Source organism: Polyodon spathula, chromosome 7 (genome assembly GCF_017654505.1).
Source record: "Polyodon spathula isolate WHYD16114869_AA chromosome 7, ASM1765450v1, whole genome shotgun sequence".
Classification (NCBI taxonomy): Eukaryota; Metazoa; Chordata; class Actinopteri; order Acipenseriformes; family Polyodontidae; genus Polyodon; species Polyodon spathula.
Window position 1 is genome coordinate 31,991,799 of NC_054540.1, and position 23,516 is coordinate 32,015,314.

The 23,516-nt window shown below is 37.6% G+C and overlaps 1 protein-coding gene across 2 annotated transcripts in view; it reads right to left on the reverse strand.

Moving 5' to 3' along the window:
* lrp6 (low density lipoprotein receptor-related protein 6) overlaps positions 1-23,516 on the reverse strand; it is a 60,706-nt gene that overhangs the window by 14,393 nt on the left and 22,797 nt on the right. For both annotated transcript variants that reach the window (XM_041255295.1, XM_041255296.1), the window contains exons 6-14: positions 22,337-22,733; positions 21,909-22,080; positions 14,512-14,728; positions 11,047-11,336; positions 10,299-10,525; positions 9,027-9,211; positions 8,143-8,469; positions 1,033-1,235; positions 29-240 (exon numbers count right to left, since the gene is read on the reverse strand). In XM_041255295.1, the coding sequence (XP_041111229.1) occupies positions 29-240; positions 1,033-1,235; positions 8,143-8,469; positions 9,027-9,211; positions 10,299-10,525; positions 11,047-11,336; positions 14,512-14,728; positions 21,909-22,080; positions 22,337-22,733 (2,230 nt within the window). The remainder of the gene's footprint in view (positions 1-28; positions 241-1,032; positions 1,236-8,142; positions 8,470-9,026; positions 9,212-10,298; positions 10,526-11,046; positions 11,337-14,511; positions 14,729-21,908; positions 22,081-22,336; positions 22,734-23,516) is intronic.

Consider the following 23,516-nt stretch of genomic DNA (forward strand, 5'->3'; position numbering starts at 1 on the left):
CAATACAAAAATGAACAACAGGACCTACCCTTTCTCTGGGTGGACCACAATTGCTCTGGGCTTGTCCTGCTCTCCTCGGATAACAATGCCCACCGGTCTGCCGTCTATGCGGGTGACGTTGATGACGTTGGTGGCCTCGCAGGTCCAGTAGATGAAGCGGCTGTAGATGTCGATGCTCAGGTCGTATGGCTGCATATCTAGGTTCTGATTGGGCACTGGGCTGGCCACCACAGTAAAACTCTGCAGGGTGAGGGTGAGGGGCTTTAGTAAACAAAGATGGAAATAAGGCTCCCACTGCATAGCAGTTTGATACAAATCCTAGTTTTGACCCGAGTTTAATAAGACATACCTGAGCTTGTCACCCATACACTGACTAATAAGTACAGGTGTGCCCAAGAATGAGCACAACAAGTATTCGTAATGAGTATGGCCATTCCATTAGGTAGTCCACTATTAGTACTCAAGGTATATAAAAACAGCTGAAAAGGTTTTTAAAAAGTACCAGGTACTGTAGCTAATTTTGGTGTGTTTGAAATGTGCTGCACTGGAAGAACTGGAGACTGAATCATTCTAATGTAATCCAATGAGCAGAGATAGCATGAGCAGTGGCAGTGGGAGCATCCCTGGACTCTTTCTGACTGAGTGAGAGCAGATCAGTCAACAATGCCAGCCATATTATTTTCATACATCTTTCAACAAAGCAAAAACTGTTGTGTTTTTGTAACTATCTTGTACTATTCTCATGAGACCACTAAGCTTGGTGCATTAAAATGTGTAATATCACCATCTGAGGCACCTGTTATTCCTCTCAAAATACAAATGTATCATGCATACATAACCTGTTCTAAAATTAAACTTTTTTAAAAGTGCAAAACAGAAAATTAGTTTTAAAATATAAATATGTACAGTATTTTGAGCAGCAGCAGAAAATGTTTACATATTTAGTTTACCTGAGAAATAATGTTTAGCTAATGCAATTACATAAGCAAAATATTTATTAGGGACAAAAGTGTAAAATAACGGTGGTTGTACCTGGTTGCCGTCTTCTTGCGCTCTTCTGATGACGTTCTGCCGAGAGTCAATCCAGTAGAGCTGCTTGTCCAGGGGGTCGTAGTCAATGGCTCGGACGTTGCGCAGGTTGTGGATGGGCAGGATGATGTCAGGACTCTGCTGCTCATCGATCACCATACGGTTGATTGCTGTCTTCTGACTGAACAGCAGGAAGGAGGTGGGAGCTGGAAAAGGTAGTGACTCGTGAGCAAGAGAGTATATCTGGAATACAGTGCAAGTGTCTTTGAGCTCTGTATTATAATGCTGTAATGAAAAGAAATAAACCTGTACCAAGGAAATAAAGAATATTGAAAGGAGAAATCTCATTCAGAAATTGTTTACACACTTCTTAAACCCTCTGAAGAGTTCACAAACTTATACCGGCCTACACCTGTAATTTCTCCCCTGCCTAAATTAACACCCTGTTTAAACAATGCACCTTTTATTTTTCTTTCCATTGTTAACATCCTAACAACTTTTTACACTTCTAACTTTAAAAGTGTGTTTCAAAAGCTCTTTTCAAAATGTCCGCTCTAGTGTGCTGGGGTTTGAGATCAGGGGTGTGTCAAACACTTATCACACAATAACGCTCCATCATGTGGTACAGAACAGAAAAGCAAGAGCACTTTTTTTTTCTGAAATTGCTTTTCCTGCAGTGATTGAGAGATCATACCTCTTACTTAGGTGCACTAGAGAAGCCATTTTTAAAAACTTAAGTGTAAAAAGTTGTCGGGATGTTAATGAAAAGAAAAAAAATGACAGGTACATTATTTAAACAGTTGTAGCAACATGTGGGGACGTGTGACGCCATATTTCTCTGAACCTTGCTAGGGAATCAGCCACCAGACAACGATACAGATTTAAAACATACCAATAGTACATAGGAATGAATCACTGTAGCAGGGACATCATTTATTGGAGCAGTTCAATTAATTTAAAATAGTAATTGTTATGATATTTACTTTGTTCTTTGTCTGGTGTCTCCACCTGCCTGTTTTCATTGCCCTATGGTGACCAAACACCAGCCCACCTCCCTCAAAGTTACTAATCACAGTTTGAAAACACAAAAACTACTTCTGCTCCAGAATACAAAAAAATGTTGAGTTATTTTAAAAAGTCAAACATGAACAAGATGATTCTGCTTAAGTTCTAACTCTTAAGAGTTTTTTTTTTTTTTCCTAAACTTATGCCAACAGCTGCATAAACCACATGGTTTAAGAACAAATAGCCAACTGTTTTTTTTTCTTTCTTTTTTTAGTATTAGAATTAAAAACATGCTTTATTATAAAGACGCTATAAAAAAAAAAAACATTTAAAATTTAAAATGACATGATAAACATAACACTACTAATCAAGTGACACGAAGTACAATGAACTGTAATAACTGAACTGTCATAAGTTCAAGGTAGACATTAGGGATAAGATGCTATACCAGTTTTATGGTTTACCAGTTTGTGACACTGCAAATACTGTAACTACGATAGAACAGTTAATGCCATGTTCGTGTTTCTATGAACAAAGTAAAGGAAATGGCCACTTTCATTTGAACACCTTTCTGTTCAACATCCTGCTCAAAACAAGTCTCAGTACTACTCAGCTTTCTCACCCAGCCTCATCCTTGAGCACTCCATCCACATCTAACTTACCTGTCAGTCTTTTCATTTTGATATAAAAGTAGGTTATAAATCCGAAGTAGAAGGCAGGGAGGTATGAGGGTCTTTTTCTCCGGAAAAAGCAGAGAAAACCTTTCAATGGCCGAATGAAGCCCAAAAAAAGGGCGTATCTGACAGCCCCATGCACCAGAGAGAGATAACACGGACATAAACAAAGGACATAGCTACTTCTGAATAAATGGACCACTAAGGGTTAAGGGATCATTTAAGTAATTAAGCACAAAGTTGGAAAGAAAACCAGCAGACACTGGGGGCCTCCAGGACCACGATTGGGAAACCCTGTATTAATAAATACATACTACATTTTAAACAACGTGCTTGTGAGAACTGATTTCAAACACCGTTTATCTTGCAGTTTTCAGAAGTTCGTTTGTTGCAATTTCTATAAACATTAATGCGATTCCTATAGTAAGTTGTATTTTTTTTTATTTTAAGGTTTTTGTTCTGTTCAATTCTATTAAATGTTGCTTGATAAAAATAAATACAAACAATAATGTATTGGAATTTACTTTAACAACATAGCTTGAAAGTCCAGTACATAAATATCAATAGGCATATTAAATGGAAAAACATGGAAATTACTTATCAAATGGAAGAGAGTAATGCTGAAACGGAAAATCACTTTGTCTACAAATTACATTGATATACACACACAAATACTTTTGGATATTTCTTATTCATTTTATGAATACAGATTAGCAGAAACCGACATAAGCCTTCCCACTTTCTTAGGAGATTAGCATGAGCTACATAGGAAATCTGGAGAAGCTTCCCTTTTTGGCTGGTGGTTGCAGTCTGCCACAAAACACCGTTTACAAGCTTTAAATTTGTACCACATTAAAAGTACGACCACTTACTGTAGAAATAAATTAATGTTTATGTAGGACTCTGAAAAAGGGTAAAAGTTATTAACGTAGATTGTATACACCAAGACTTTCAATATGTAATACTGTTGTAGCTAAATTTTGCCAGATCATGTTGCTAGGAGAGGCACTCAGATCGATGAGCCAACTCTATACAGCTAGCGAGTGTGTAGGAGTAAAACGTTTCAAAGTGAAAGCAACGCGGAGTTAACCCATTAATGCCTACATTTTTTTATACTATGTATCTGTTTGCACCATGCCTTTTAGCACCCTAAGACTGAATGTGCAGGAATTTGACATTCAAAATATTTGCTTTTGGAACAGAAAATGTTGTCTCTAGTTTAGCAAATTTTCAATTATTACTACTACGAATAGGATTTTCTCAAAATGTTAGCTAATTTTACTCTAAGTGCTTTGGCAGCTTTAGCAACCGGTAAAAATTACTCGGTTAAGAAATTTCATGTTCGATATACATTATGCTGCAAAATATAAAAATATGCAGTTAAGCTGCTGACAATGGGATTCAACTAAAGATACAGAAAATGACTGGTATGTACTGAAATGCTAAAACAAAACAGCACTTTGTTTATAATCAAAATAGCAAACTGGTTCTCTAATAAAAAAAAACAAAAAACATCAAAACTGGGAATTAAAAAAAAAAGGATACCAGTTTTTTTACTACGGAAATCTAGTAACCCTAGTTTTGATGGCAACGAGAGAACAACATGCACTCAAAAAGAAAAGCCAACACAAGCTTACAGCTACCTAAAGCTGCAATAAAATTATTAATAGCAAGAAGTTGTGGGGGGGTGGGGGTATAAATCGATGATCGTCTTCATCACCAACATCGCTTGTAAGCTCGAAACTGATTGGCCATCCCAATTCACGGTGTCCATGGAAACATAAGTGTGGAAACTACATACCCTCAGAAAGAATGTTTTACTCGACTTATATACACATACTCAGTTGTTGAAATTGCTGCTATTTTAGTGGAAGACTATTAAAATATTTCCAATACTGTTCACTGGAACATACGAGCACTGTTAAATCTTTTTTTTTTTCTTTTTGCAGTAACTTTTAGGCGGCTCATCTGGAAAAACAGATGGCAATTTAGCCATCCGCCGGCTGGAAAGGAGAAGGCTGCTGTCAATCCCCATCACTGCCATTTTGCATTTTTCTACTGTCAATATGCTTCTAAACCACGTGATAATACTTACAGCCTTAGCAAAGCCTCTGAGACCTTTTTATGAACTGATTATCAGGGCCAGCCTGACCTCTTTGGGCCCTATGTGGTGGACAAAAATCAGGCCCCCCTTTCAGCCACGGTATGAATAGCTAAACATCTTAAAGGGGTTGGTAACCTCGCCAGTCTTGCAGTGATTACTAGCATTTCTGCTAAGTAATCAGTAGCAAAGCAGTCTGAAAAAGACACTGCATAAACTACATACAAAAATAAGCTTTTGTCACACCTATAAATATTGCTATAAAAATACAGAAATGGCTTTTGAGCATTACATTAACGTCTGCTCTTCTTATTTTCTTTTGACATCCAGACAGGTATTTACACCCTTTCTCCATGTCTGCCATTGGTTTGATTCCTGGGAGGCAAAGAGATCCATCTCCGCTCTTCTGAATTTCTCTGAACTGAGGATCACCATCTCGGGGTGTCGCCTCCACTCTGAGGCTCTGACAACTCCTCTTGAGAGGAGATCCGCTGCCCAGTTTGTCACCCTGGGCAGGTGTAAAAATAGCCCCAATTATAATGCACACACACACACAAGCAAGCAATGGGTACAGACAAAACAAAGTATGGGTTGTTTGTTAACGGACTCTCAGTTCTGCTACTAAACCACACTGAATTCACTTACACAGCAATGCATATGCCCAATAAGAAATATTTACCCAAGTTTGTACGTTTCTGTGGGAGGGGCCTGGAGGGATAACATACAAAACGTGCAGTGTTTATTACTAATTATATTTCAGCACGCTAAGAACTTGATTCAACCAATTCTGTCAAAGTACAGAAGTTACTAATAAAAAAAAAGGCAGTTAACCTTTAATAAAACTTTATTTTTTACTTACGCTAATAATAATAATATATTAGATTTTGTGAAGCATCTTGAGATGCGCGTATATAAAAACAAAGACTAAATGAAATGCAGAAGACAAAGTCCAAAAATAACTACAAAATTACAGTACACAGTTCTGGCTGTCACTTTCTAAAGTACTGTCATGTAATTAAAGCAAAATGGCTCCTTACTCCCCTAATTGTTTAATTTAAATGTGAGAAAATACCTTCCATCTTAACTAAGTCACAAAACTGCCCTGCTGCCTTACTATAAGAAAACACAGATACATTGATGAATGTACATTAAGATATGTAATAGACTTGCCTAAATCAGCATGTTTCCAAAGTACCTCTGACTTTTGTTTTAGCTACAGTATGTAATTGAAGTATTTCTACACTATACTGATCTTAATTTCTGATTATAAAAATAATGGGATTTCTATTTTGAAATGCTTAAAACATTGTATGGCACTGCAACTGGCCTGTTTCAGAAACCAGTTTAAATGAAATCATATAAAAGCGTAAGGAATTTATTAATATCGGACAATTTAGTAACCTTCGTGAATCGCGATAGTGTGCACACAAAATTGAAATGCATCGTTTCTGAAACACCGATTCTGTACAGCCAACTTTATAAATACTGTCAATATTACAAATGGGATGATGTAAATACAGTACTATATTTGCAACCAGCAACATGGGTGCATACTACAAAGAGTGAACACATTTGGTGTGTAAGCCTATTTTCATTGTTAAAGTGCAGCCCCCTCCCTGTACAATAATATTAAATTAATTATTTCAATTGTTTACAATAATGCAGTGTCTAATAACACGAATAAAATATATAAATCCACAACACTGAAAATCAAATCTACATAGCCTCAGCGGCACGGCACAACAGACATGTGAATAATACAATGACTTTTAAAACATCACCTTACTGATTCGGACTCCAATACGAACTTAATCAATACAACACAATAACCGGCACTTACAAAAAAAAAAAAAAAAAAAAAAAAAAGCCATTATTATAAAATACAGTCCTTCAAATACTAAATTTTTCTACGACAACCTCAACTGTAGGAAGAAGTGTAGTGTCCTTGCTCAGCACATAGTCTCGTCAGGTCCCAATCGTTACTGCTGGGCGCAGAAATAGGAACGTTCTCATTGGATGCACGTGTGCTCGGCTGATCTACTCACCTAATGAAATCAATGCTTTTTTTTCAACGTTGTTTTGACTGCTTGGTATTTACTACTTAACCTGAAAATCTATGTTACGTGTCAAACCATCAGAGAAAACCAACAGAGTCTGTATGTACTTTACCAGAATTTTTACACGCGCGGCAGCTTTTATGATACAAAAAAAAAAAAAAAAAACAGGACACGGCTTCGTGATCTCACATCTAGTTAGGGCCATGGGCAGAGATCATGTTTAAAAAAAAATAAAAAAAGTACTTTATTTGTACGTTAATTTTTCTAACAAACTGTATATGGTTTTGAGAAAAACATATCTTAATAGTAATGGAATAATACATATTGTGGCAGTACAACATAGTACAACATTAGGGTGTTCTTTTAAAGCTTTAAAGAAATGTTTTTTGCTACGCTTTTTTTAAACTTCTGGTTAGACAGATATAAAATAGCCAAAGTTGAAAGAATAAAATGCATTTTTTTTTTTGATAATTACAGTAATACATGCCATTTATAATAGTATTTCTCTATTTTTAGTAAGCCATCATTTTATAACTTGCTTGATCTATACTGTGACTACTGACAGTTATCATACCGTGGAAATTTTATACTGGCCCACCCCTAGAAGGCATGTACACTATTTGCATGTTAGCATTCTTGAAAATTCATACAAGTTTTAATTCCATTACCACCATAATAACAAACTCCCTAAAACAGTTGCATCTTATAACCACCTACTACAGCAAACTGTAGCAGAAACATGCTTCTAAATCTAGCGAGGGAACTAAAAACTCCACCTTTACAGCTAGAACTCCAGTTGGCAAATTAAAAATAAGACCTATCTTTGACGGTGGAATAAAGTTAATGAACACCACTGAACATTAACTACAATGCACTAAGATCAAGGTAGACATTTATACCATTTCCAGCACCCTTAAACTTAGTTTGAGATGGAAAAAAGGCCATTCAAGCCTTTTCTCATTCTCAAACTTCTATGTTCTTATATAAAACCTATTTCCTTTACTATCATAATAGTAACACAAAATCCCAGGCAGAGATTCATCTCAGGTTAGCAAGTTAAAACTGTACTGTGCCCTGTGCTGTGTTTTTTTCTCCCATTGCAGCAAAAGCACACTTATACCCACCTACTGCAGCAATCTGTAGATTAAGCCTGTCTATCTGACTCCAAGCAAGTCTGGGCATGTGTGTGTTCCTAACTTTGATGAGCACTAACCTAGCCTGTAGAACTGTAAGATTTAAAACAACTTTAATAATCAATATAAAAAGCAATACTCACCACTGCAGGTCTTGTTGTCAGAGTTGAGGGAGTAGTGAGCAGGACACCCGCAGATATAACCACTGATGGGCACTGCCAGACAGAGATGGGAACAGTGCCCGTTCGTGGACGCACATGCATTCCAGCCCCCTTGTCTTGAGGAGTGAAATACCAGGATATCCATAACATAATCCAAATGGCCCTGAATGATGGTGCGGTTTTGGCCGCTGGTCTTGTTGGCTCTCTCAATGCTGCGCCGGCTCCAGTCTGTCCAGTAGATGTAATCCTGGTACTGAGTCAGGCCAAATGGGTGGGGCAAGTCATCTGCAATGACTTCACGCTCCAGACCTGGTTTGGTTTATTGAGAAAAAAAAAAAAAAAGGAGAGCATAAAAATAAACCCATCTTCAAAAATATCTTTTAGGCACAGTAGTACCAATGAAAGATTATACATTGAGAGGTATTTCAAGGTTAAATTGCTATTTACTTCAAACTTTGGTGTATTCATGATTATTGTAATAGTTTAATTTCGAGCCACACTTCTGTACAGTAAATTTGCACAGGTACAAATATAAGCCATTTGGCCACAGTGCTGCTGTTGTTGGAAAAAATATATTCATCACAGGGCAAAGAAACTTGGCACGTGGACATTGCCTGCTTAAAATTAGATATCTGTATGAATTAAAATTGTTAATGGTAAATTCATTACAGGTGCCAGGTTCTTGCAATAGCATGGAGAAGTTAAATTGACTGTTTTTCCAAATGTGCCAGTAATCATATTTTGACAAGTAACTACTTCTAACAATATCAATGCCCAACCCCCAGACACTTGTTCTGGAATCAGGAAGCATATGCCAAAAAAAAAAAAAAAAAAAAAAAAAAAAAAAAGAAAAATAAAACACATACCAAGCATATTGGAGGATTCGATCAACGTGGTATCAAGGTCTGTCCAGTAAAGTCTTCGTTCAGCATAATCAATGGTGAGGCCGTTTGCTCGGCCCACGTTGGGCACAATAGTGATCCGCCCGGTCCCGTCCATGGCAGCGCGGTCAATTTTTGGCTTTCCACCCCACTCTGTCCAGTACATAAACCTTAAAAAAGAAAAGGAAATAAATAAATCACTTAAAGAATGTCTTAAATTGATATACTCCATTTGTTCCATGTACCCATTTGAGCCTAAAAAAATTGTATTACCATTTGATGTTCAATTAATTCTTTAATTCAAGAAACCACAGCATATAATCTACAGTAGCCAACCACCTAGTTGAATGTCTTCCATGTGCAGCCATACAAGTAGATACTTGGACACTTTTGACCATATGAAGTGCAAGGTATATGTAACCTGCAACTTGACTGGCGACCCTGAACGTGACAAATAAAGCAAATGTAATTAAAGTCTCTTGATGAATTGACATGTTACTTCTGGTTTATACATTTCGTGACACAACTTTCATGCACTGTAACAACAGATTCTCATATTCAACAAATGTGCTGTGCTGGAAAATGTCCTAACCAAGTGAACAAGACCTGTATTTATTTGAAACACTATAAATAATTACTAATAAACTTAAATTTTAAATAAACCTCAAATCAGTTCCCCAGTATTTTTAACTGAACCAATACCGCAGTGTGTACTACATATTCTACAACTCCCTCACTACATGCCTAATTTGATGCAGCATGTTTTTATTACTAAATTTCAAGTTTTATCAAAAGGAAAAAAGTTTTCCTGACTAGTAATCCAGGAATGTTCTTAATCCAGACTAGTACTTTCCATTCAAACCTTTTCACAATTTACTAACCGTTTTACTATTGAAAGAAAGAAACAAAAAACAAAAAACACAAAACAATCCCACAGGATGTTTCAAAAGACAGAATGTGCCAGACAAACATGGCAGGTTTTGTTGATTTACCGTTCATTATTTGAAATTCCTGTGGATTTGCTGCACTTCATGGTGGGTAATGTCACCCCAAAATGCACACAACGCATTGTAAATCTGAGCACCTATAAATATGCAAATGAGAGAAGATGCACATGCTCTGGTGTTGCTACCTGCCACATTTCACCTTATGGTGTTACTTTCCATGACAGCACTATGAAATGGTCCCACAAGCCTAAACATCATAACTCTGTGATACCTGTAGACCAGTGAGACAGTTGGTGCCAAGCCTACTTACCCTTCAGCAGGGTCCAAGGCCAGCGCTCTTGGACTGTCCAGATCTTTCCATACCAGAACTTGCCGGTGCTGCCCATCCAACTTGGCTACCTCTATCCGGTTGGTGCCTGTGTCAGCCCAGTACAGGTTCTTGCCCAACCAGTCCACCGCCATGCCTTCTGGGTAATCCAGCCCAAACTCAACAACATGTTCAAGGGCACTGCCATTCATGAACGCCCGGCTTATGGTCTGCAAATAGAAAAACACATTCTCACAAGAGCAAATTTCCATTGTTTTATCCCAAATCACTTATTTACAGCATGCTTTGTTAGTGGTGGTCACTGACAGCTACCCCCAATTTACATGCAGCTGCAATATGGAGCTGTTGTACAGCAAACCATTCTGGTATTCTAAAGAACACCCTTAGCTTACTAGGTAAGCTACAAAGAGAAAAGCAGGGGCTACTGTAGCTGGCATCAGCATTAACTTGTACTTCGAGATCAAAGTACAAACAGAATGATAAAAGTTCATTTAAAAAGCATTGTTGTTACATGTTATATAACAAGCACAATTAAAGCTTCCCAAGGGCAAGACAAATACATTCAGGTACTTTGCAGATAAATTGAAAAACCTTCTAGTTTGTAAAACATTTTTGCTCAGAATACTTTTAAAATGTCAGCCTCATCCTGTCACAAGAGCCTACAAACCACGGCACCTCTGAGACTGTGGATGCAAAGAGCTTGCAGCGAGGCGAGCACAGCCTCTCCTACCTTCAGGGTAATGTCTGTCCAGTAGATGCGGTTGTCAGTCACATCAAAGTCCAGGGCAGAAGCCTCCTTCACGCCAGTCAGGGGAATAGCCACGTTGTTGTTGTTGGTTTCCAGGGAAATGCGCCTGATGTCGGCCCGGCGGGAGAAGAGGAGGAAGGCTTCAGGGACAATGCAAGTGGTCATGTCACTGATTAGCTCCAGGCCAATGGGGCAGGCGCACTGCACACCCTGGGGCTTGTACAGGCAGAGGTGACTGCAGCCCCCATTGTTGTCCGCGCAGGGGTTTGTACCTAAAAAAAAAAAAAAAAAACACTGTTAGGAGACACAATAATGTGGGAGAAAAAACGTATTAATCTTTGTTAATTATAATTTTTTCATTATAAAAAAATCTGATTTTAAGTTTTTCAAAAATGTAAGCAATAAAGTATATTAGAATTGTTAATTAAGGGCAGTTTACAAAATAGACCCTTAATACCTAGCCGTTAGAAATTTGAGTATTGCCAGCCATCAAATTCCTTGGCAGAATGTTTGTAGCACTGGAAGTAGGTACAGTGGAATCTAAGGTTGCCACCTATCCGATTTTGACCTGGACAGTCCGGGAATTGGCATCTGTGTCCAGGTGGCAGGAATTAACAAGCTCGGCCGCACTAATGTCTGGTTTTAAGTTAAACGCATAAGAAATACCAACCTTTAATATTTTCTTTGACAAACCATATAAAACTAAAATCTTTGGCGTAAAGTTTTGGCTTAATTGGCGGTTTTGATTGGATCGGCCCACTGTCAGATTGGTATGAAGCACAGGTCAAAGCAGCGCTGGACAAGGGAAATGTGTCGGATGTCAAAGTGAATATGAGAACGGTAGTGAGTGATGAAACCAATTTGCTTAAAAAAATTAAACCGGACATTTCCATCAATGCATTTAGAAAATCTGGAATTTATGATGCGATCAGAAACTGAGGCAGCGTAAACTGCAACTGCTACTGTGGTACCTGTAGGACTGATGTTAAGCAGTTTTGTGTTCTTTATTTTTGGTCACAAGGGGTTAATTAACAGCCAAAATTGTTTGTGCTAGGCTTGTTAGATTGTAACAAAATGGTGCACAATTGCTTTGTACTGCTGTTGTATATACGCTGTAGATACTAGTACTATTAAGACAGCCACCGTGCAGGTATCGCAAAGTCCCTAAACAATGTTAAAATAAATTAGTTCTGCACCATATAAAACTGAGCTGATTTTGCACATATACACACACACACACACACATATACATATATATATATATATATATATATATATATATATATATATGTATTGTGAATTATATTATGTGCAGTTACACGTTCACACCAGTCAAAAGTTTGAGTACACTTGCTGGAAACTAGGTTTTTTTTCATAACTGACAATGTTTTAAGTCGTATGCATTTCTGTAAATATTTGAAAATGAAAACACGTTACAATATGCAAAACAAAACATAAGGAGTATCAAAGCAATGTTCAAGAAAACTGAAAATGGTCTCTAAATCCTGGAGTCCTCTAAATAGCCACCCTTTGCCTTAATAACAGCCTCACAAACATGAGGCATTCTGTTAACAAGTTTCAGCAGGAAATCACCCGACATGTCTTCCCAGCTCTTCTGCAACAATTCCCAGAAATGTAGGGTACTTCTGGGTAGCTTTGCTTTGACTCTTCTGTCCAGTTCGTCCCACACAAGTTCTATGGGATTGTGGTCTGGAGACTGGGCAGGCCAGGTCATTAGATTGAGCTGTCCTTCACTTTCCTTCTTCGCCAGATAGTTCTTGCACAACTTTGAGGTGTGTTTCGGGTCATTATCTTGCTGAAGAATGAAGGACTGCCAAACTAGCCGTTTCTGTGTTTTTTGGCCCAGGCAAGTCTTCCTCTTATTCTGCACTCTTAACAATGGTTTCTTTGCAGCAATTCTGTACTTCTAGTAGCATTTAGCTGAGCTTGTATTTCAGGGGCAGTTAATCGCCGGTTTCGCAAACTTGTGACTCGAATGAACTTGTTCTCTGATTCCGAGGTCACCCTTGGCCTGTGACCTTGTTCGGTCCTCATGAGTGCCAGTTTCTTCAAAACGTTTGATGGTCTTGGCCTCAGCAGTTACAGACACGTGCAAAGTTCTTGCGATTTGTCTTAAAAACTAACCTTCATTTCTTAAATTACAGTTCTTAAAGTAATCTTTTTCTTTGCTTAACTGGGCCTATTTTGCCATTTTCTGCCCCCTTACATTCAGGAATGACAAACTTGTGCCTATGCTACCTATACTTATAGTAATCATGGACCCTCACCTGTTAACAATAATTGGTGACAACAGGTTAATTAGGTAACATGCGAGTTAATTCAGAGAACATCTAACAAAGACACTTTTATACTTAGGCCAGTGTTCTAACACCGTGTTATACACATTTCAGACTTTTAACTGACTTGGGCTTCAGTCTGAAATCCCCTTGCTTTGTGCGACCATTTCATCGAAATTGACAAGATTTACATTTTCATTTAAAAATGTAATTTTTTGATGATTTTTTTTTAATGATTATCAGCTTATATAAGTACACGTATCACATAATGAAATATTAAGTTTATAGACAAGTTTATACAGTTAAAAGCATAGATAATCATGAAAAACCTGGTTTCAAGCAGGTGTACTCAAACTTTTGACTGGTATTGTGTGTGTATGTATGTGTATATATATATATATATATATATATATATATATATATATATATATATATATATATATATATATATATATATGTGTGTGTGTGTGTGTGTGTGTGTGTGTTTATATAATATGGTTTATATTTAGCCATAGCCATTTGTAACATTGAAAAAAACAAATTCGACTACATTTTTACTAATTTTACCAACACACAACAGATAGTGCAATTGTTCTGTAGTTTTTAATGAATATTTATAACTTTGTAAAATATTTTAGGGGGAAATTTGCCATCAGACAGGCTTTAAAATAACTCTGGCCATCACAAACAGGCTTTTCAGGCTCCAAAAATACAGTGACTGTGTGGGGGGAGGGGGGGGTGCAGACAGACAGCATCACTGCTTCAGAAATTGTTTTGATTTACCATGCCATTACTTATCACCAGAGCTACTTGTCATGGGTAAGATTAGCCTCTAAAGTACCATGATATAGCTACTGTTTTTCTGGCTTGCAAGTTCAATTGCTAGAAATATTAAGAGCACAATACTGTATATACTGCATAATTACTGATTTGTACCAACATCTGGTGGTATTGTGTTAAAACTATGTTGCAATACACTGCAATTTTGACAGACTTAGGCTGACTGAGAAATATGTCCAGGTTTGGTCTGTGGAAAAGGTGGCAAACCTTGTGGAATCCCTTTATTAGGACGAACAAATAGACTGGGTAAAACGATACTAATACAGAGTTAATTGGTCCTTCTAGTCATGAGATGAACCCAGCTACTAACCTATAATCTGATGGACATTAGTGGCCTTCAGACCCATGAGGTCAGGCAGCTGGTCAATGATGATCTCACGCTCAGCAGAGCGCTTGTGCACTCGCTCAATGCTACGCCGCTGCCAGTCTGTCCAGTAGATATAGTCCCCCAGTAATGTGAACCCAAAAATGTGCGGCAGTTTATCGTCCACCAGAACTTTCCGACCAGACCCATCTGTGTTCATAACCTTTTTGAGAGAGAGAGAGAGAGAGAGAGAGAGAGAGAGAGAGAGAGAGAGAGAGAGAGAGAGAAGGAAAAGTAAAATTAGAGAAACAATTTAAACATACATTTCCATTGTTCATTTGGTGCCACAGTCAAATCTGTCCTGGTTAAGCTGTGTCCAAGTAGTTTATTAGAACCTTTCATGATGAAGTGTGCATTCCGTAGGTGCACAGATAACAGGTGTTGATAAGAGCTGCTTAGTAACAGGACTGTGGTCCAACATATGGATATTGTCCAACAAATTTTTCAGACCTAACCTAGATATCAAATAAAATGTGCATCAAATGCAAAGCTACTACAATACTTGTGGTCACATGACCACAAAGGTTAATCTCAGAAGATATGGATGAAAACTATAAATCTACTTTAAAAAAACACTTTGCACCAACTCATCAGGTTTAAATGGCATCAAACAGGATGTTTCCAAAGAACAGTGCACAGCATGCTTTTTTCTAAACTTTAAAACTTTGTTTTAAAGCAGTTGGCACTACATCCAGTAAGTGGCTCTCAAGTATAATCTATAAAGTGCATATGCACATGTTAAAAGTATAGTACTGAACCAATCAGACTCTTTCAATGATAGAACCGTTAATGTAAATCACAACATCAAATATTCTATGTGTAGACCCTGGATGCAATGTTGTTCTCTACAAAACTAATTTGCAAAAGAAACAACAAAATACATGTAGCCACCACATTTAGGGCATGTACAGACTGACTTGAGTGAGAGATAAAGGCTAACTTATGGGGTATGCAATAACTCCCTACTGTTTTGCCCACCATCAACAAGTAGTCCAAAACACCGGCCATCACACGGTATATTGTGCACACAAAGCAGCTGTGGTGACAGCCTTAGAATGGAGAAAGGGTCTGCTTATAACAACTTTTGGCCAGTTTTGCAGTTAGTAGGGTCCAGGCTTCACTCTACAAGCAAATACACCTGGACAGCAGCACATTAAAGAAAGTATCAGACAAAGTAAACCAATGAACTGCTATCTGGCTGTTGATCTCTTTTCCTGTTAAATGGCAACTGAGTAACAGTTTGTTTCCTTTAATACCATAATAAAAAATAAAAAAAACACTTCTAGTTTTAAAAAGCCATCTCTGGTGATTTTTTTTAAAAAATGGAATATAACCTTTATACTTAAGCATTACCCCATAGAATAACATTGCTGGAATTGTGGACTGCAGAATCTAGAGAACAGTATTCTACAGTGGACGGTGAAATGTGATCTTTTCAAAGCACTGCAGAGGGCCCCTTGCCACTTAAGTGCAAAACCACAATCTATTAGCTTTCTGTGCTATTAATCTAGTGCTGCCAAAATAATTTTGGGTGGGTTGTTGGGGGCGTTTCCACCCCCTACCAAATTATTTCAGTCAGTGTCTCCAATGATTTGTGTGCTGAAACCAGTGTGGTGTGGGTTTCACATTTGGGGCTATTCTAAACATTGAAAACCACAGCAAGAATATAATCTACAACAGGAACCAGATGTGGCTTTACCACAGGCACTACCTCAGCAAGCTCACAGAAACCATGCTCATCCCTGAAGTACCTTAGCAATGCGACACATACACCTGCCAGCACACAATTAACAAAACTCAATGGTATGTTAATGCAGCATGCATACATTTTGGGTATTTTAAACCCATTATTATTCCAGCAAAACAAAATGTTTTACTACCCACCTAGTATGTGCGTTTGTTTCAAAATACTATATTGTACCATTTTCATGTAGGACTTCTATAAGTTCAGAGCTCTTTAATGAGTTTTAAAAATATGAATTACCAAAGATATCTTGCTTCAGGATGGTTGTTATTTCCAGTTTGTTATTTGGATGCTTATAAAAAGAAATCTGCGCGAACGCAACAAGAGCCGTAGTTGTATGCACGGTACAGCATTAACTATTTTTGTAAAGAAGTTTAGAATTGTTTTTTTTTTCGCTTTTTTCTTTATATTAATATAATAAAAAGGTCACAGAATTTTGTGTTTTTGAGTCTGAGTTAAGTGTACCGTACCCGCGGTTTATGTTCATTTGCTTCAAAATTGACAGAAACATGGGCATAAACGTTCTCATTTTTTGACGCACGACTCCGGATCTTCCTGAAGTAACACTTCTGTCTACTAGAGCCTGCACTTCCTCAGCGTCCCAAGCTGTACTTTTCTCTCATCACACGCTATGGTCCGCAGTAAAGTTGAGGTTGATGCAATATGCAGTTTAGATAACCGGTCCTGCATCCACTACATGTCAGAGGGCATGCTCTGATTGAACTGGTCTGTCACAGATTAATACTGAAATACAAATGTTTCACCAACAGGTGTAACATAACAAAGTTCCAGTCAGACGGAGGGTGATACTTGTCTCTGAGTATCAGCAACATGTGTGCATGTTTATGATAGAAGTACAGACTGAAGTCTGGAATTAAGTTCTTTAAAAAGTAACTAAGCTATTTCAGACTTTTTTTTTTTTTTTTTTTTTTTTTAAAAACAAGAATGTTTAGTTTACATTTTGACAGAAAGCTGCTTGTGCATTTACTTTATGTACTGTATGTGTTGTTGACCTCAACTAACCAACGAAATGGGTAAAAAACACATGGATAGGGTTAAATAAATCAGACGTAAATAAATAAGTACATATCCTGCTTACAGGATGTTCCATTTGATGTTCCTACAGTAGTTCTAAATGCAAATTCATTATTTAAGATACAGCTGCGAGCATGTTTAAATTAATGGGTTTCATTTTAAGAACGCGTTTCCCTCCAAGGGTGACAGAAGTCGACAATGCAAGTTAAATAAAACAGAAGACACCCCTTTTCTATTTTAAATAAAAAGGGCATTAATTTTCTGTGCTAAAAAGATAATAGCACAGACATTTCACAGTGGAACCCCAGCAGTCAGGTCAGGAAATGTTTGAGGTGACGCCCCCTCCAAGTTAAGAAGTACTATTTTGTGTTGAAACCCTTTAGGGCCCAAGCTATTTCAACCTGTTATTTTTACTATTAGATTTCTGTTTATAACTAACTATAAAGGCTACAAGTACATGTCATACATGAAATTAATGTGTACACACTAGGCTTCCATAAAAACTAATTCTGAGATTCACCCTGTTTAGTCCAGATAACAAACACAGAAAAAGGGAGATGCTTTTTAGAAAAACACATGTATTGTTTATAAAACCTTTTTTAAAACATCATGTTGCAAAGAAAACAGACACTATGGCTACTGGAGTTCAGTTGTTAAGCACCATATTGTTTATTGTGTAAAAAATCAAAAGTATTCTTCCTTGATGCAGTTTTTTTCACCCAAAATGAATGTGCATTCACAGTACTTGCTTTCATATGAAAAGGGAGATAAAAAAAACGATTATATATTGTTCTCATTTATTACCCCACCCCCTTCCCCACTAAATGACTATCAAGTGGCACACTGGATAAAAGCAGATCTTCCCACCAAGCATGCATCCCTCAACCACTCCCGTGTTAATTGGCTAATCAGAGTCAATTCCATTAGCTACTGTCCATGTAATGGGCTATTCACACATTCTAGAGGTGCAGAAATATCCTACTATAAGATAAGCAGCATCTATTTGAAATTAAGTAAACACGATTACGATATTTAAATTTTGCGGGATGTTTTTTCTAAATAATAATAATAATAATAATAATAATAATAATAATAATAATAATATTTTACTGTTTATTGGGTTTTATTGGGTTAGGAAATCCAATACAATTCATTATAGCAATGCAGCTGCTTGCACTTGATCCATACTGATGTGTCAAAATGTACACAAATCAATTCTGACCCCTATCCGCTCCTTCTCTGTGAACTACAGTGTTTCCCTATCCCACTCTGAATATAAATATATATGGTTAAATGGATGGTTTGTTACCGTTGCCCCCCGTCTGTACGTTTCCCTCTGGTCAGTCTGCCTGCTTCCACTGGTCCCACCCCCTGCGCAGCTGTGTGTGCTCTGATGCAGAATATTTATAAACGCATCTCGACAATTCCTGTTGCACCTTTCTCTCCACATACATTCGTCCAGTACGACGGTATCATCTCTTTTGCTGTACCCAGCATTGTTTTAAATTGTTTCTTAACGTGGGCCCAGTAGTTCTCCATGTTGTCCAGCCATAAACTGCAAAGTTTGCCGTTGCCGTTCTCGTGAGGAAGGGTCTGCGTAATTTAAAGGCTGACTCATTTGTACTGTACAATGATTAAAATGGGCAGGAATATTTTACTTTAAAATGTAATGAACAAGCCAAGAATTACAAGTATAACTAGGGCTTCTTTTTAATTTCATTTCTCGTGCTTATTTTTAGCTATTTCAGTTTTATGTAAACCTGATTTTCTTTTTTTGGGGCTTTCACTTTTTATATACTGTATATAATTATTGTTTTCGGTTACATTCCAAAATGACGTTTTTTGTTCTGTCAAAATAAGTATAGCAGTAACCTGACAGTAATTGCACACCTAAGTTATACCGTCTTTCCTTTGCTGTCTTCCACAACGAAATCTTAATGGTCACGGGCACATTCATTTGGGGTTTTTGTGTTAAATATTCCGTATCTTAACTGTAATACAGCTTTAAATCCTGCAAACAAGCCTCCTTTCCTAATTGCAATCTCGTTTTAAATCTCACAAGCAGAGTCGCCTATAGAAATGTACTTGGGATGGGTTTAAAGTATTCAGTTGGTTGGTTACATTTTGTACTTGACAGAGAACTGCAGTTATATGGAACTGTTTTTTCTCAGTTTTAGGCAAAGTTAATAAAAATGACTAATGTTTTTTACTTTTTTCCTCGTGACTGGCAAAGCACCTGGGGCATGGTGATACTACAGTATAACACACGCCCTGTATTGCCTTACTGCCTACAAATGTATTTTATTTGTACCACAAGAGTGGGTATATCTAACGTGAGATATATTTGTTATCCCACTGGAGTGGGGTAACATGAGTGGATAAAATGCTTACCGGGACTAGTTTCAAACGTGTCTTTGCTCACATTCCAATTCAGTGGTGTGCTGCTGAAATTCAGAATGGAGCTGTGTGTCGTTAGTTCAAACAATACTGCCACCTATATGTGTTTTATAACAACTTTGAAATGGGCATATGTGTAGAAAGACCGGTCATGCTCTTTACCTAGTGCAGAAAGACAGGCTAATGTAAAACTATGACATGGTTTCTTTTTTTTTTTTTTTTTTTTTTTTTTTACACATGAAATGTTCTCTTCAAGACGTTGCTTTTTCGAGACCATGGCATTGTACCACACCGCTTACAACTTATCCTCCTGTATGCTTTGTCACCGATACAGCTACAGTTTTTGTTGATGAGTGAGATTGCCACTGACACTCCAAAGATAATGCTTTCCTTTTTGAAGCTATATCGAGTGTTGAAAAGTGAAATTAATTGACATAACTGAGATTCTTCTATGGTCCTAACCCTTACGTTAAAGGGGAACTGTACTCAAAATAAGGCTCTCTAAATGCTCTGTATACATAACAAATGTGTCTCGTAACGCCAATTTTGTTAAAGAGTCAAGTGTCTGGCCAGTATTTCAATTTTTCTGTCAGCTTTCTGGGTCAACTGGAAATGCAGGCCGCCCCCGCCATATTGGAACCTTTCTGGCGTCGCTGTTACGTCATGTCGTTGACAGCCACCCACATTAGTGAACGCAGGCAGGGTGAATTATGTTGAAATGCAAAGCCTTCGGGTGCAAAAATAACAAAAGGAAAAACAAAGGGTCAAACAAAGGGTGGCCAAAACAAAACAATGGCTACATAATATAGGAATGGGACATGCGCTCAAAAGAATACTATGTGTGACTATACAGCGAGTCAACAACAGGACGTTGCACAAAGTGCGATGGAAGAGAGCTCCAATACATTCAATGTTAATTTGTTTTAATGGTTTTTTATACGATACACTGCTCAAGGAGAGTCTGAAAAATGCATCATAAGCTTTAGGTTAACATGTTTTCTACTGAAATGGTTATATATTCATTTGCATTGCAGTTCCCCTTTAAAGGTAGGTGTGTGTGTTGGAATTAAATACTTAGTATTCAAATTCTCTCAGCTGGTCTGTCGCTGAAAAGCCTTATCCAGCTTACTACACCTATGCCATAAAATGTCTGAAATCATTTCAGATTTCTATTGTTTTGAACTCAGATTTCCTTGAGAACGAGTTTAATCAAGAAATGCTAGCTACCTATCTGCCTGCACAGTCTGTTGAAAATGAAGCTAAAAGGTCTGAAAAGTAAAATACCTGAATTAACTGATTTAATATAAAACATTGACACATTGTACTGTTATTTATTTTAAATATCTAATTGTGGTATAAACAAAACAGAATACTGAATGACTGTATATGCTTTTTAATTTCCCTTAGGAGTATGTCCTTACAGAAACCATTTGCCTCTGTTGGCACTCGTGATTTCCTGTGGTGAATAAAAAACATATACCACTAATGATCATTCACTATCATATATTTATTCCCTATCATTATATATACACACATATATACGTGTGTGTGTGTGTGTGTGTGTGTGTGTGTATATATATATATATATATATATATATATATATATATATATATATGCCAAGTGCTGCCTGAGCTGTCTAACAAAGCAAGCTGCCAGACTAGCAGTGTGCGGTGGCCTGCTGCAGGCTGCCAGATAAACTGGGAACAAAGGAGTCCCGCTGAACACTCCCACTGCTCTCCATTAACCCCTGCTGATACTTTATTATCTCGTCGGGGCAGAACAATCAGCACAGTCGGAGCTGCTGATATACCGCTTAATGAACATGCGAAGAAAGGGACAACTAAATAGCGTGCGGGATAACACAGGCAATACCAGAGTATATTCTACTTAAAGGAAGGAATATACCGTTTTAAAAATACAGTTCCCCAGTATCTATATTTGGTACACAATTAATTACACTAACTAAAAGCATAAGGCCTCCTGAATTTCCTGAACAGCCTATTTCATAAAATGAACTCCTTTCTTGGCTGTTGGTCTTTGAGTAAGCCATATTATTAAGCACACAGCAAAGGACAAATTTGCAAGACATTTAAGTTTCTCTCTCCCAAAACTGTTGAAAATCACTGAAGACAGCCTTTTTGTTTTGCAGAGAAATCCATCACCAACCTCGATTTTGTCAGTCTTGGCATCTCCCCAATAGATCTTATTCTCAGCGTAGTCCAGCGCCAGTCCATTCGGCCAGCCTAGTGAAGTGTTAACCAGAATTAGCCTGTCGGTACCATCTAATGCAGCACGCTCGATCTTAGGAATCTCTCCCCAGTCTGTCCAATACATATACCTGCATTATTGGGGAGGGTGAAAAAAAAATAGAGATCATTTCCATGAAATCCACACAAACTGGATTATACATGAATGTATTGAAGTAATTGTAATGAAGTGGCATGGAGGCAATAACAGCCCATAAATCATCTCTGCCAAGCTCATAACTCCATATCTGACTGCTATTAGGTGTCAGTTCAACCATATTCAGGAAGCTACTTTGTACATTTTGAATTGAAACACAAATATCAGGTCTAAAATCAACAGACTCTTACCCAGACATAGGATCCAGTACTATTGCTCTTGGCTCGTCAAGGTCCTCTGAAATGAGGATCTTGCGCATGGTCCCGTTAAGTCTCGTCACTTCGATGCGGTCTGTTCCGGTATCGGTCCAATAAAGGTTCCTGGCAATCCAATCTACAGCGATGCCATCTGGATGGTTCACTTGGGACGTGACCACAAACTGACTCTCAGAACCATCCAGATAGGACCTGCGAATGGCTCGCACCTCGTCATCAGTCCAGTATATGTGCCCATCCACAGGGTCGTAGTCAATGGCTATGGCATGGCGAATGTCGTCCAGTTTTAGAACAATGTCAGTAAAATCTGGGGTGTCGAGGGATATCCGTCTCAAGTCTGTGCGGCGAGCAAGAAGCAACAACTCTGTGGCTCCTTGATATGGGAAAACAAAAAATATAAACTTGTTACTGACACCAATGTGAATAGGTAACAGTTCATTTCCATGATTATTTAAAGTCTTTCAACTACCCCAAACACACCTGCAAAATACAGAGTAGAACTTGAATATTACAAGCTTACTGTTTCAGCTGGGCCCTCCTCAAATGACAAAATATGAAAATAAGTCAGGTAGACATGTTTTCTGCTAACATCCAATTTACAATAATTTTGACCAATATAAAAAATAAATTCTGAAATACTTTCTATTAAAATATAAAAAAATTAAAAAGCTACTCAGACCCTGGGTAATTTCAATGAGAACCTCATTTGAAATCCTGATGGTGCAAACTCAATTTCTCACCAAGTCATGCTGTATTACTAGTACATACTGGGGCGCCACTGCACTTGCAGAATATCTTGCTTATTAAAATATTTAGTACTATGTTTGAAGACTTACTCATGGATACCAACATCAGTATACAATGCAATAAATGTCCCTCTCCAAACACTGGTCATTCTTAAAACATAAAATTTTGGGGTAGCACTACTCTTGTGAGACAGTTTCTCATTAAAACAATTTTCATATATATTTTTCAGGGATACCAAGATCTGTAGTAAGGAAGCGGGCCGAATGGGATTAAACAAGGAAACTTTTGAGGCACTGCACTCACATCTTGATACTTTACATGGTATTAAATGGCACAACTACTCAAAAAGCTAATTTTAGGCTGGGGCAGACATTCTGGCTCCCCTTTTAAACTTGGAAGAAGAGACTAA